We start from the raw sequence: 15454 nt of genomic DNA on the forward strand, positions 1-15454 counted from the left end.
TAGGTGAGAGATGAGAAAATGGGAAGGATAAAGATTAAAGAGGAGAGGATAGCAGAGATTGAAATGGTGAGTGTGTGACGTCTGGTTTATGCATGCGGGGTAAGGACTAAGGACTTAAGGGGGATTCAATATTTTATTTAAATCAAGAGAAATGAGGGGTAGGCTGTTACACCGTACCGCACTCATTCTTGGTTCAAATTTTGTAGTATATTGCCACTAACCACTAGGCAATAAGCAGCCCAATAACAACGAGAATAAAGTCATAAAGATTCTTTCCAGTCAAAATACAAATATGTTTCGGTGAATTTTCTAGTACTTTATTATTATGGTATTTAAATTGTTTAATTTATTTTTTAAAATAAAAAATAAAATATTTAAAATAAAAAATAATTTATTTAAAATTTATTAAATATTATTTATTTAGGTACTAACTTGATTATTAATTTATTTTATAGCTTAAATAATATAATTTCTCCATACTCATCTAAATGATATAGTCTTTTCATACTCTAGTTTACAAAATAAATTTTATTTTAGAGTAAACTACCAAGATAGTAGGCTTAGGATTCGGTGGTTCAGAACCTTTAGACCACTTAATGGTCCCATTAGAAAATATGTTTTTAGAGTTTTTTTAACAATTGCTACATAGTCCTCGAACTAATTTTAATTACAAATTAATCCCATATATTTTATTTAATTATAGAAACTGTTTTTTATTTTATAAATTATTATTTTATCAATTATCTATTATATTTATTAATAATCAAATACAAAAACAACAACCAATTATATCCTCCATTGATCCTAATAAAGCTTTTGGCCATTCCAATCCATTAAAATATTAAATTTGATCTCGTGACGTTTGTCCATGGCTTCCAAATCGTGTTTCCTTGAAATTCAATCGATGGTTTATCAAAACAATCGATTGAATGATAACTCAATCAATTGGATTACAGTGTATCACAAAACAATCGATTGAAAGTTGTAAGGTAGAATGGTTTTCGCTTAAACCAATCGATTGTTTATACTTTCCAATCGAATGAATGCCTCAAAACAATCGATTGTTTTTGTTACTCAATCGATTGAATTCACGAAAACAACATGGATTTGCCAAATACAATCGATTGGAAAGTGATCACATTGAAGTTTTAGAGAAATTCAATCGATTGGTAATGTAATCCAATCGATTGGAAGGTGATGAAGTTGAATTTTTTTCCAACTTCAATCGATTGGTAATACAATCCAATTGATTGAAATGTGTCATGTGCCTATTTCAATCTTGTTATCTTTTTAGAAATTATCTTATTATTCATCTATCTTATCTTTAAAATTCTATCTTCAATTTTTGCTGTTTTATTTTGATGTAGATAAACTAATCTTATCTTTTCCTTAATATTAACATTATAAATTGGTGAATAATCCATCACTAATTATTCAATCCCACCATTGAAGTCGTGTATCATTTTCTTTGATTATAAAAAATTTAATTGTTTTTCTTTGGAACATCCATCTACTCAATATCCAATTTTTTTTTAATTTTTTATCCGTCTATTTAATATCCACTATTTCTTCATCGTTAATCACCGTTGCAGCAATCAGCAAAGGTCCAATCAAGTTTTTCATTGTAGTGTTAAAAAAATAAACCATCGTTTTGATTACAAAATCGAGGTCAGTGAATAGAATCTCTAATTTTGCAATTATTCGTTTCGATACTTTATTCGTGAAATTGATTGTGTAAGGAAAAAATATTTTTTTTTATCTTTTATTAATTCATAGAAATTGAGAAATACTAAAAAGTAAATAGATGTTATTATTTATTATTATTAATTAATTAGCTAGCAATCAGGGACGGACCTAGAGGGGACGAGTAGTGGCCTGGACACCCCAAAATTTTAAGAAACTATACTTATCTATAACAATTTATATTAGGAATACAGAGGGTTGGGTGTCGATTTTTTTCCTATTTTACCCCTATGTTTATAATCTAAAACAACATACTCAATCACGTACTCACGTTCTGTAAATTTTGCATTAACCCATGACAGAATGATGTAACTGCTCGTTAAGATATTCTTATTAGATGTAAATTATTGTTACAAATATTTTTATTAAGATATGTTTTGAAGGAATAAAAGTAGAATAGTTCAATAAGGATTAATTTTTTAAAAAAATAAATTTACACTAATAATTTTTCTCTTCAAATTATTAACGTACTTTTCTAAATACTTAAGTACCTACACAATATATAATATCAAGTATCGTTCAAATTTAAGTTCCAATATTGTTATTAACGAGAGATGTTTATTATTTTTTAAAAAATTTACACACAATAATTTTTGTATCAATATATCATGATTTATTTTAAAAATAATATTTATTCATCTAAGTTATAGAGTGTCTTGAAAAATCATATTTAAATAATTTTTTTATTTTTTAACTATTTTATATTTTTAGATTAAAAATTTTGAATTTTTTTATTCAAGCTTTATTTTTATATTTTATTTTAATTGTCTTATTCAAAACTATTAATATGAATTTTTATTTTGTAGGATAAATAAAAAGATGAAATTTTTTTAATAAATTAAATTATTGAAAAACTTACTTATTATAAAAGAAGTTAAGTATATTTCTTGATTATAAGAATACATATAATTCACTTTTGAATGTAATCAAAATAAATATAAATTTATTCAATTTTTTAAAATTTACATTAATTATTAAAATTATAACATAATGAATGTACTCCTATACAAATTTATTCTTATTTTTGTGCTTTATTTTAATTTTGTTAAACAAAAAAGTTTAAATATTATTTACTTTTAATTTTTAACTTTTACCACAAATAAAAATATATGACTTTGTGTGTATTAAATAATTTTTTTCATTGGACATTTTTAAGATGTCAGGTATATTTACGGACACTGAGATGAATGAGCAATACCAGGAGGACGATGACTTTAACCAACAAGAAGAGCTAGTAAGTGACCAAGATATGATGGATGAACAGAATGAATTCGAACAAGATTTCATATATGAATTTACTGAGGGAGCATTTTTTTCTGAATCTGATATGTCAGAAGATATCCTTGAAGCCGCTTATGCGGTTGACTCCGTGCAAGACATTACAACTTTGAAATTTAGTGAGAATTTTGCGGAGGAAATTGGCAAATACCACTTTTCTACTTTGCAGCTTGCATTTAATTTTTATATGAAGTACTCAAAGTCGAAGGGCTTTAGTGCAAGGAAGAGCAAGACCTTCAAGAATAGTACTGGCGAGATTTACAAACAAAAGTTTGTATGTCATAGGCAAGGATTCAGGATGGAGAAATATTACACGATGGAAAAAAGGCAGAAGGAGCCTAGATTGGAAACAAGAACTGGATGTGAAGTCCAAATGGATGTTAAATTTGTACCAGAAAGTGGAAGGTGGCATATCTTTTATTTCTCTGATGAACACAACCATGATCTATTGGATACACAATTCAGTGCTATGTTGCCTACCCACAGAAAAATGTCAGAGGCAGATATTATGCAAATGATGAACATGCTAAAGTCAGAGATTAGCACCTCACAGATATTTAGTCTTCTAGCTAGTCAAGCAGGCAGGTACGAATTTGTTGGCTATGGTCCCAGAGATATGTACAATGAGATTGCTCAGCAAAGGCGTCAAATTCCTGGTGATGCAGCACGAGTGTTGAAGAAGTTGGAGGATATGCGGTTGAAGGATCCACAATTATATTTCAAGGCATGTCACGATTCAAGAGGTTTGTTACGTAATTTGTTCTGGTCTGATGGGATTAGCCAACTAGACTACCGACTCTTCGGGGATGTTATTGCTTTTGATGATACGTACAAGAAGAACAAGTATAGTTGTCCATTAGTCATATTCAGCGGGATTAACCACCACAACCAAACAATTGTTTTTGCTGCTGCGTTAATTGTAGACGAAACTACTGATACATATATTTAGCTCCTGTGTCAGCTCATGTTTGCAATGAGGGGCAAGGCCCCGACCTCAATTATAACTGATGGGACCATGGCGATTAGGAATGCAGTGAGAGATGTATTTCCCGAAGTCAGACATAGATTATGCGCTTGGCACCTTATTCGAAATGCAACTAGCAATGTTGAAAATCCATCGTTTACATCTAAATTCAGAAAAATCATGTTGGGAGACTACAAGATTCCCGTGTTTAAGCGTAAGTAGGTTCAGCTTATTGAAGAATTTGGCATTGAGGATAAGCCGTGGGTGATCAACATGTACGAAGAGAAGCATATTTGGGCTACTGCATATCTAAGAGGAAAATTCTTTGCTGGCTTTAGAACTACATCAAGATGTGAAGGTTTACACTCAGTTGTGGGAAGGTATGTGGGGTCGTGGTATGATTTGACAAGTTTTGTAGAGCATTTTCAAAGGTGTGTTGCACACATGCGCTTTAAAGAATTTAATGCTGATTATGAATCTACACGTGGGATGCCCGTCATGCAAACTTGTATAGAGCTGCTAGAGAGATATGCTGCTGAGTTATACACTCATGAGATATTTATTTTCTTTCAGCCATTTCTCCCTAGAGCTGGATCAATGCAGTTGCTAAACATAGATAATACCGATGAAAATTGCATAAAGTACATTGTGTGTAAGCATGGGAGGCCCGATTTTATGTGGACCATTGATTTTCGTCAAGAAGAAATGATCTTCATGTGTACCTGTTTAAGAATGGAGTCATTTGGTATTCCCTGCGAACATATTGTGAAAGTTCTGGTTGACAGAGACATCTGTGAGATTCCCCGGTCATTGGTATTGGATAGATGGACAAAAAAGGTTAAATCAGCACTCAATGATCCAAGTGGGTTCACCAGGGATGCTGTTGTTATTAGTCATCAAAGTACCTTGGTGGAATTTTCTAAACAATTGGCTGCTGTTACTGCTAAAGTACCAGAAAGATATGAAGAGACACGTGACATAATTATGGGATTGTACTCATCTTACAAGGCTGCAGACGAAGGCACTAATCAACCTCAGTCAGGTGTAGCTAGAATTAGCAATCCGTATATGCATCAAACCACTGGAGGCTCAGGCAACCATCTAAGAAGAAGAAGTGGCAACGTTGTAGTGTTTGTCAAATGGAAGGACATAAAAAGATAACATGTCCTTGGCAAAAGGACATTGACAACAACGTTATAGAAAATGAAGCTAACGGTTCGGACGATGGCGACATGTGTACCGAAGTGACGGCTGAGTTAGATAGTGATAATTAGCAACCTCCATAAACTTTAATATTTTTGGGTAGAAAATCAGTTCCGTAGTTGTATTTTTTTTCTCACTATATTAATGAGATTTTATACATTCTTCCAATAGTCGTGCTTATGCTTTCTAGATGTAATAATTGTCAAATAAATACCGGTTAGCGATAACGGGTAAACTGCCCCTCTCCCTTTTTGCTCACTCTCAGTCTCACTCTCACTGGCAAAATCCCTAATTTTTAGGGTTCTGAAAATCGGCCTGGACAGACCGGTCGAACAGGTTTAACTGCGAACCGGTTAAGCACGCGGTCCGATCCTCCTGTAATAACCGTTGGAGATAAAACTGCTGGATAACCGTTAAATCAGATGAGAACCGGTTGGTTGGGTCGAACCGGTTGATCTGTGAACCGCTATAAAAAACGATTCAGACAAAGGTTAAAACCGTCAATTTCCAAAACCGCAATTAAATCGTCGAACTGGCTGGTAACCGGTCGGTCGAACCGAACCGTGACCTGGCCGGTAATTTGAAAAAGGAACAAAATGCTGGCGTTTCATTGTGCTGCACACTAACTAACCCTAACCAGACTCCATCTTCGAGATTCCAAACTCAAATCCAAATCCAGAACGCGCATTTGCCTGAGCCCTCAGTGCCTCTCTCACAATCAGTCCAGGCTCCTCTCTTTGAGCTCCTGGACGTCCGTCCAGCCACTGCCTACTACCGCCGCCGTCGGAACTTCGATTAGCCACCGCATGCTCCCTCACGTCCCCTCCATCGCGCCGCAGCCATCGCTACCTTCCTTCCTTTCCATCGCGCAGCCATCGTGTGAACGTGGAAGCCTCTGTCGCGCAGGTTCCCCCTTATCCTCCTCTTCCTCATTCAGATACAGGTATACAACGCCCCACCCCTAAAACAAAAACCCTAGGTTACTCCCCCACTGCCGCAAGGGTCTCACTCAACGCCGCCGTTGCGATCAGACACCATCGTGTCTTCGTCTGGTCGTCTGCGGCTCCACGCTTCTTCCTCATTCAACAGTTGGTGTGTCTTCCTCGAGCTCACGAAGGCAATGGCTTCATTTTCTTTTTTATTTTTTGATATGTTTTTATTATCTTTGCTCAGAACATTGATTCAATGATTTTTTGTGATTCTGCTAGAACATTGATTTTTTTTGGATTCTGTTAGTGCTACTCAAAATGAAATTTAAATCATCGATTAGCTCTGCTCCTGCACTGTATTATACTATTTTCTTGTTTGGAATTGAATCATTGAATATTTAGTTAAATTAGCTCTGTTAATCTTTGTTAAATTTAGACTAATTTAGTTGTTAACCTTGCTTTAGTTCTCAAGTTGCTTGCTGCTTCAATTTAAAGGGATTGTGAATTTTGGTTTAAGCTATGATTGAAGTTTCCTTCGTTTGGGTGTTCTTATATATTTCTTTCTTTGTTGCTTTGTTTTAAATGTTCCTATAGGTGTTGTGTTGTTGCTGTGTTTTAAATGTTCCTTTGACTCTTTGTTGTGTTGTTGCTGTGTTATATTTCTTTTTTTTGAATATTTGTATTGATTTGCTGTCCGAGGACCTGCACACCAACTTGTATTCTTGCAATGAAGCTTTCCATGTTAAAACTTTTTTGCATACAAAATGAATGTGGTTTGATAATTTCTAATTGATATAACTTATTGTGGGATGAGCTAGAGATTACTTTGAAGGTGTTGGGAAGGAAATGAGGTTATTGAGCAATTGGAGAGTTGATAGTGCTAGCCTTTTTTTTTTGCTATTAATCATTGTGCTGAACTTGTTAAAATTATTTCAATAAAATTTAGCATTGATTGATCCTGGTTTAACTGTCTAATTTTGAGAATTTGTTGCATAGCGTATAGCTTCACTATTTTCTTTCTAACTTCGATGATTAGTTTGCTTTCGATTCTTTTCTTGTTGCTGTTTGCATATGATTTCTTATAACTGTAAGATAATTTTGGGTACTTTAAGTTAACATCTATTTATTTGTTTTAGAGTTGGTCCAATGGAGGATAGCCAGGAAATTGAGGAGCATGTGCAGGAAGAAGTGATTTCAGATAATGGAACTGAAAAGAAGCATGAAACTCGTGATGAGATGCTCTCGCAGTACAGGTGATGTGTTAGGCTTGTCATTTTAGTGAATCTATTTGGTTCTCCATGTTCACGTAGTAGGATCTATTTGTCATGGAATCTATCGTATTAGTAGAAATTGGTGGCTGCTGCTATTTTAGCTTCTCACTTGTTACTGATTCAATGATTTATTCTTGTTTTGTTTTTGGTTTTGATTCACTGTTAGTGTTGATATTTACTGTTGTATCTGTGATATTTTTGCAGTTTGATCATAGTATGAGGGATAAGATTAGTGAAACTGAAGGTGGAATTGAAATGTTATGTAATATTGTAATCATAATTTGATTAATCTAGCTTTTTAATTACAAATAATATTTGTTATGATTGTTTCTTGTTTTATAGAAGTTGCATCTACTATGTGATCAACTATTGTAATCATTTTTTGATTAATCTAGCTTTTTAATTATAATTTTGTATCACTGTGTGATCATATTGTTCATTATTTTTGTTTGAATTAATTAAAAAAAACCGAATAGTTCTCAACCGAGGCATTATTTTCGGAACACACAAGGGCTTATCTTTGTGGTAGATAGCTATGACAGAGAAAGAATATTTGAAGCTAGAGATGAACTCCATGGGATGCTAAGTGAGATCATTAATGGAAAACTGATTTGAATTAAAAGGAAATCTGTGCATATGAATTACTAGGCTATAATTATATTTTTGGATTTTATTTATAGATTATTTATTATTCTATTCTAAGACGGTTTTTCCGGTTGAACCACTGACTAGTGAACCACTTACTAGAACGGTTTGAAATAATATTTGTATGGGATGGTTGTTGAAATAATAAATAGAAATGACATTACTTCATCATAAAAATATGAGTTTTTAAACTAAATCTCTATACGGTGCATAGAAATAGAGCAAAATTGCAAAAGCAACGACGCATTACATATCTATTTAAGAAGTCATTGAAAAAAATTCGCAAGAAGTACATCCACTAACTCTAACAAATAAATACGCAATAACCAAAGTATTATAATCTATCTAGATTACTACTATTATCTTTATATCTCATAAGAACTGTGCATATTCCAAAACTCCTGGACCGATGCTATAATCTGTGACTTCTTATGGTTGATCCGACTCCGAAGTATATGCACCACGATTATCATGCGAATATCGTGATCCTCAAGCTACAATTTATTCATTATAAATTAGTACCAAAAAATAAGGATTAAATATTAGAGAGTTGTTTTATAAATGCTCACCTTATTGTTACCATTTGGCTTGAAATCATAAGTCATATCCATCCACTTCATCACCCAAGTTGTAGAGTTCAAGCTTGAGGAACATTGAGGTATATCTTCTGGTCTTTCAATTTTGTAGTCATGAAATTGTTTATTATACTCTTGAATGCCATAATCCTTGTAAAAGTTCGACGTGATGACTTGATCTAGTACGTGTGCCTGAGTTCATTTCACTGGTTAAATAATAAAAACAAAATAAGATCTAATAAGCTTATATAAATTTTTTCACGGACTTAATAGTGTCTTCATAACACGTTCATGATAGCAAATTCTGTCATCATTAAAATGGGTGTCCAGGTGATAGATTGTTCGCTCGCAAAGCGAGATTACCATTAGATACCAGTGGTCACCCTTTTGAATAGGAACATATATCTAGACCATAAAAATTTGCCCCTCAGTTATGTATACTAATGATGAAAAACTATATCCAACAATGAATATTAAGAAAAAATTCTTATAAATTTTAAATCAGCAGTAGGTTGCATAAATTTATAAATATAGTCTTCCATCTTCTTCTTTAAATCTGTCTTGCTGAAGACATCCACCTAGTTCATAAATGCAAACCAATGTATGTTTTAGTACATGATAAAGTATGGTTCTATATCAGCATTACATCTGTAACTTATGATAAATGAAATTATCTTGTCAGGGGTTATAGAACATACCACAAATCTCGGTGGAAGTTGCCATGTTGTCTTGAAACTTATATCAGATTGTATATCAGTGCAGTTCAATGCCGCTAATTCAAGAATCTAAATCACAATCCAAATATATTACGAGATTATGCCCATAACCGAACGTAGATTAACTAATAGATTACTTGTGTACCTTATCAGTAATGGGTCTATCAGGTATGAAATGTTCAAAGTCTGATCTAGTTGCTCTGATTGTATCTGTTACGACAAGTTCTTCACTGTATCATTAAAAACTGAAACACATTAGATTGGCCCTCATTCATCGACAACAAAGATAATATCAAATTAACTTACGATGGATCTAACGATGCTGAAAATATATATGCACAGGCCTTTATCTGATCTTCCAAAAGACGCATGGTTGGAGTTGGCATAAATTGACACTGCATTAACTACAAATTTTAATACAAAAGTATTAGCAATTCATCACTAAACGTAATAATTAGCAGTGCCCATAAGAAACTAGATAATTTAAGTGATAATTACGTTGGTAATGGAAAAGAAATAAACAGGTCTTCTATAGTTTTTTGTGGGTTGGCTCAGTGCATAAGATGCCTTCAATTTATTGACTGATTTAGGCTCAATCTTTGGCTTTCTAATTCCGCCTGGGTGAGTGAACGGTAATTTTTTCTGCGTCCCCATAATGCTCTTACCCTGAGAAAAAAACAGTTTCAGTATATTCTTATTATCATGTTAAGAATATATTACTCAAATAATAAGAGTTATGAAATTTTACTACACATGCATATACCTTTGACATTTTTTTTTATGCGGATCTTATAGTTGGGGATACTGATTTGTCCATATTGATCTTGATGTGGAACGGATCATCGTGAGTGAAAGACATATGATCCAGTACATTAAGATCATCCTCATCGTCTGATATAGCAGTATGAATATCAATAGACGAACTCTTAGCCTTCAATCTTGAGATTGGATGTGTGTTTTGTACAGATAGCTTGGTCGGAGTCTCGGAATCATTGTTCAGACTGAGTTGTGATATCATTGTCTCAATGCGACTTACTAATTCAAGGATTTTATCAATTATTTCATCCCGAGCCATGTTTACAACTCTCATTGACTGCAAAAAAGAATGATAAAAAAGGTTATAATATATAAATTATTTTACATAATATATATTAATTACTGTTTGTCACATCACATTATCTCCATGCTAGAGAGGACCTTATCCACTTTGCTAGACAATTCTTGAACTTTATTTACATCCTCGCTTTGAATAACATCGTCATTAATAACTTGGTCATCCTGTAGAAAATAAAAAAAAATAAAAGTTTAAATTACTCGTAATACATTATACTGAAAATTAAAAACCCATTAAGTCTTACCTTAGCACTAGGAATTGTAGTTCCAAGTTGATCACCAAAATCAACTTTGATAACATCATAGTCCAATGACATATTCTGTGTGTTACATGCATAATTGAAGACCCCACTATATCTTCATTAGAAGGAATATCCATGATTATTATCAACGGAAGAATATATTACGAGTAGACTTGGTTGAAAGGCAAATACTTAAAATAATTTGTCAACGTATAAAAAATTAGTCGGATTGAACACATATATATACCCAAAAAAGATAACAAAATTTTAATTCTATCTTTTTAAAAATTTTTAAATATTTTTAAATCAGCCGAATAATCTTAAAACTGTTTAAGATATCTTATCTTTTAATTAAAAACAAATACATTTCAAATTTTAAGTTAATTTTTATTTCCAATTTAAGAAATTAAATTTGATCAATTCATATAATTATATCTTATCTATAATTATTTTTAAGTAATAATAATAATAATAATAATAATAATAATAATAATAATAATAATAAGAAGAAGAAGAAGAAGAAGAAGAAGAAGATTAGACGCATCAGATTAATAACTAAATAAAACAAGATTCAAAACTAGTAGATAGGCCCACCAATCGATTGAAATAATAAAAGAGGATACTTCAATCGATTGCACTTAGAAAACAATCGATTGAAGCAGTAACTAAATTGACTCCAATCGATTACAACAACAACACAATCGATTGAATGAGAGGTGTGTGTATTATTCAATCGGTTGCATTAAAATCCAATCGATTGAAATAGTATATATAAGAGTACTCCAATCAATTTCACTGAATATTCAATCGATTGCAGTAAAAAAAAATCGATTGAATTAGCAATTGAGGGTACAACAATCGATTTTACCACTAAACCAATCGATTGGTTCCATACACACCTGATTGCAAGTATTCTTCAATCAATTTAATACAAGAACTGATTGCAGCTTAAGTTCCCAGATTTACATGCATAGCTAAGATATTTTTGGGTACTTTAACTTCTTTGTATAATAAGAAAGTTAGATTGCCATAATAATTTAAAAACAAAATAAGCTGATCAATAACTTATGCTTCTGTTGCAATAGTAGCAGCATCAAACATACCTAGGACTCTCAAAAGTGAAATGACACAATGAACAATAATACCTGGGACTCCCAAAAGTGAAATGACACATTTCATGATACAGTGAAGATAACACTTAGATTTTGTCCTACATTTTTTTAACTCAAATATTAACTCCTATCCAAGCATCAATGGAGATCATAGGATGATGTGGAGTTCTAGATAACAATTTCTTCATGGTCCAGGTCTTGGGATGATGCCCCTTGGGTTTGTGATGCCCAGATTAGTGTATAGAATATCAATTGCTTCTCCTTGACGATTGATAGCTTCCATTTGCCTGTCTTGACGCTGCCTCATATCAGCAAATTGCTCCTCCATATATACTCTCATGCTTCGCAATTCATCCATCAAATCTTGCATTGTTGGCAAAGGAGGGGGTGGTGGTGGGGGTGTCTGTGGTTGTGCTTGCACCTGGTCTTATGGTTGTCCTTGGGCCTGAGGTTCTTGGGCATCCGGATCTCTTCCCATCTGTCTCAGAGTGCTGTCATCAATCTTGGCTACATTAGTCAAGACGACACTTTTCTCTTTACTCAAGTCAATTCCAAGCCATTTGAAAATCTTGGTCCAATGGCAAGCATATCCTAAACCAACACTTGATTTTCCTTTCTTCATTTCAAGCATATGATGAACCATAAAATAAGGCCAGTTTATCTCCTTTCTAGTCACCATAGCCCAAAGCACTAGAATATTTTCGTTAAACAAGATTCCATGATTATGTTTTCTTGGAATCAACTTGTATGAAAACAAATACATCAATATACGCTGCTCATTGCCCAACCCACTACAACTTATATTACCTCTAGCATCCATGTGTGGATTCTCATATTGTAAACTCTGCAAACCAACTAATTTGTTGTATTCACCCCATTCCTCATCTGCCGCAATACCTCTAGTAAATTTTGCCCCATGATAACCTAGACTCCATTGTTCAGCTAGTTCTTGCAAAGTAACTCTATAATGCTGTTTCCCTAAATCAAAATCAATCAGCGGAATTACCTCCTCACCCTCTTCACCCTCTTTATCAGGTTCAGGAACAACATAATTTAAAGTACTATAAACAGCCCTAACCAAGTGCGGATAATAATCATCCCTAGTTTGTACAAAATCAATTAAGTGCTGTGTTTGCAATGCATTCCACACCAAATTATAATGTCTATCCTGAATGAACTCGGCTGTTATATACCTGGGAGGAATAATTACCCTGGACTCGAACTTCTCCACATAGTTGTTCAGTGCCCTGCGAGACGGCAGCCACCTTGCCATGTAATGGGATGAAGCAATTAGTCTGGCGGGGGCAGAGCTTTCTCCCTCAACCCTGGCTCTTTTGGCGTTCTTAGTTCTGGCCATTATGGGGATATTGGTTTCGTGGGTGAGAATGGAGAAGAAGAAGACAGAAGCTTTCTGGATTTTAGAGAGAGGAGAGAGGTGCAGAAATGGCGTTCGAACGTTTAAAAGGGGGAGAGAGTAGGTGTGAATACGCAGGGTTATCTGCTTTAATACATAGCACGTTTCAAATTTCAATCGATTGGATTACATTACCAATCGATTGAATTTGGCAAAAAGTTCAATGTCATCACTTTTCAATCAATTGGATTGCATTACCAATTGATTGAATTTGGCAAAAAGTTCAATGTCATCACTTTTCAATCGATTGGATTTCATTACCAATCGATTGAATTTGGCAAAAAATTTAAAGTCATCATATTTCAATCGATTGGGTAGCATTACAATCGATTGAAGTTGGCAAAAAATTCAACTTCATCACCTTCCAATCGATTGGATTACATTACCAATCAATTGAATTTGGCTAAAACTTCAATATCATCACTTTCCAATCGATTGTATTTGGCAAATTCATGTTGTTTTCGTAAATTCAATCGATTGAGTAACAAAAACAATCGATTGTTTTGAGGCAGTCATTCGATTGGAAAGTATAAACAATCGATTGGTTTAAGCGAAAACCATTCTACCTTACAACTTTCAATCGATTGTTTTGTGATACACTGTAATCCAATCGATTGAGTTATCATTCAATCGATTGTTTTGATAAACCAATTGATTGAATTTCAAGGAAACGCGATTTGGAAGCCATGGACGAACGTCACGAGATCAAATTTAATATTTTAATGGATTGGAATGGCCAAAAGCTTTATTAGGATCAATGGAGGATATAATTGGTTGTTGTTTTTGTATTTGATTGTTAATAAATATAATAGATAATTGATAAAATAATAATTTATAAAATAAAAAACAGTTTCTATAATTAAATAAAATATATGGGGTTAATTTGTAATTAAAATTAGTTCGAGGACTATGTAGCAATTGTTAAAAAAACTCTAAAAACATGTTTTCTAATGGGACCATTAAGTGGTCCAAAGGTTCTGGGACCACCGAATCCTGAGCCAAGATAGTATACATCATATTTTAAAACTCTAGCAGAGAGTACATAGAAAGTACAAAAAGTACACAAAGAGATGGAGGGAGCAAACGAAAAGAGCAGGAAAGAGGTTGCGAGGGTAGAACAGGGTGAAACTTTTTCTTTCAAGGAGAATAAGGGAGAGAGTGAGGGTAGAGATGTATCTGGTGATAAAGAGGGTTCATTTCAGGTTAGTTTTAAGAGACTTTGAAAGTTTCTTTTAGGGATAAAGTTATTGGAACTTCGAAGGCTAGGACTGTCAACAATACTGAGGATCTGGATAATGACACTATGGTTATTGTATTAGAATCTCGAAGGCTAGGGCTATTAACAATGCTGAGGATCTGGATGGTGACACTATGCCTATTCACAGGTAAACAAGGTGACTTATCGCCTCCAAAGGTTGGAGGCTAGGGATACACTTTCTGAACCATATCGAGATGCTATGGTTATTAAACTTCTTGGGAAACACCTTAGTTATATGGCTATTGTTCACAAGCTGAAGGCTGTTTGGAGGCTCAAAGACGGCTATAAAGTGTTGGACATTGGGTTCGATTACTTCTTAGTCAAATTTAATCTTCTGGAAGATAGGGAGAAGGTTCTCTTAGGTCGTCCAAAGATGATTCCTAGCCATTATGTTGCTATCAAACTTTGGTCACTAGATTTCAAACTTTGTGAGGAATCTTTTGGAAAAACCATGATTTGGATAAGGATATTGTTCCGAGGGTTACCTGAAACTGTAGGTCGATCTCGGACGAGATCTTCTATGCTGATCGGAGATGATGCGTCCGGCTGTAAGTGGAGGCCGGAGCTGTCATATCCGACTTGTTAAGCCTGGCTGCACTGCTGATCCTTCACCACCGGAGGGTGAGGGGTACCTGCAAGAGACTCCGATGCTTAAGTTAGCAAGGGTATTAAGCAGGTTTTTTAGTAGAATCAGAGTATGAGTTATACTTGGGTGCTCCAGTGTATTTATAATGGTTGTAGAGTGACCTTTCTGGAGACAAGATAGTTATCTTATCTTATCTTATCTTATCTTTAGGTGAGGTCATCTTATCCTTTAGGGAGCCGCCTTATCTTTTTGGGCTCTGACCGCCTTTAGATTTGGGCTGTGCTCCTTTATTTGGGCCTCTTCTGGCGATTTGGCCGAGCTCTTTGAGAAGAGGTCGGTAATGGGCCAACCTTCCAAGAGGTCGGACATGGGCCAACCTTCAAAGAGGTCGGATAGTCTGACCTA

The 15454-nt window shown here is 34.1% G+C and overlaps 1 protein-coding gene and 1 long non-coding RNA gene across 3 annotated transcripts; both read left to right on the plus strand.

Moving 5' to 3' along the window:
* Positions 2900-3970, plus strand: LOC107633123 (protein FAR1-RELATED SEQUENCE 5-like). Its single transcript, XM_016336758.1, has one exon. It carries the CDS (start codon positions 2900-2902, stop codon positions 3968-3970), a length of 1071 nt encoding a protein of 356 aa, XP_016192244.1.
* LOC107630485 lies at positions 5795-7807 on the plus strand. 2 transcript variants are annotated; one of them, XR_001618295.2, is made up of 3 exons: positions 5795-6280; positions 7254-7370; positions 7593-7807. It is a non-coding gene; the product is annotated as an uncharacterized LOC107630485 (long non-coding RNA). The 2 variants fall into 2 exon arrangements; XR_002359348.1 differs by lacking the exon at positions 5795-6280 and having other exon boundaries at positions 6312-7370.

This window comes from Arachis ipaensis, chromosome B03, assembly GCF_000816755.2.
Source record: "Arachis ipaensis cultivar K30076 chromosome B03, Araip1.1, whole genome shotgun sequence".
Taxonomy (NCBI): domain Eukaryota; kingdom Viridiplantae; phylum Streptophyta; class Magnoliopsida; order Fabales; family Fabaceae; genus Arachis; species Arachis ipaensis.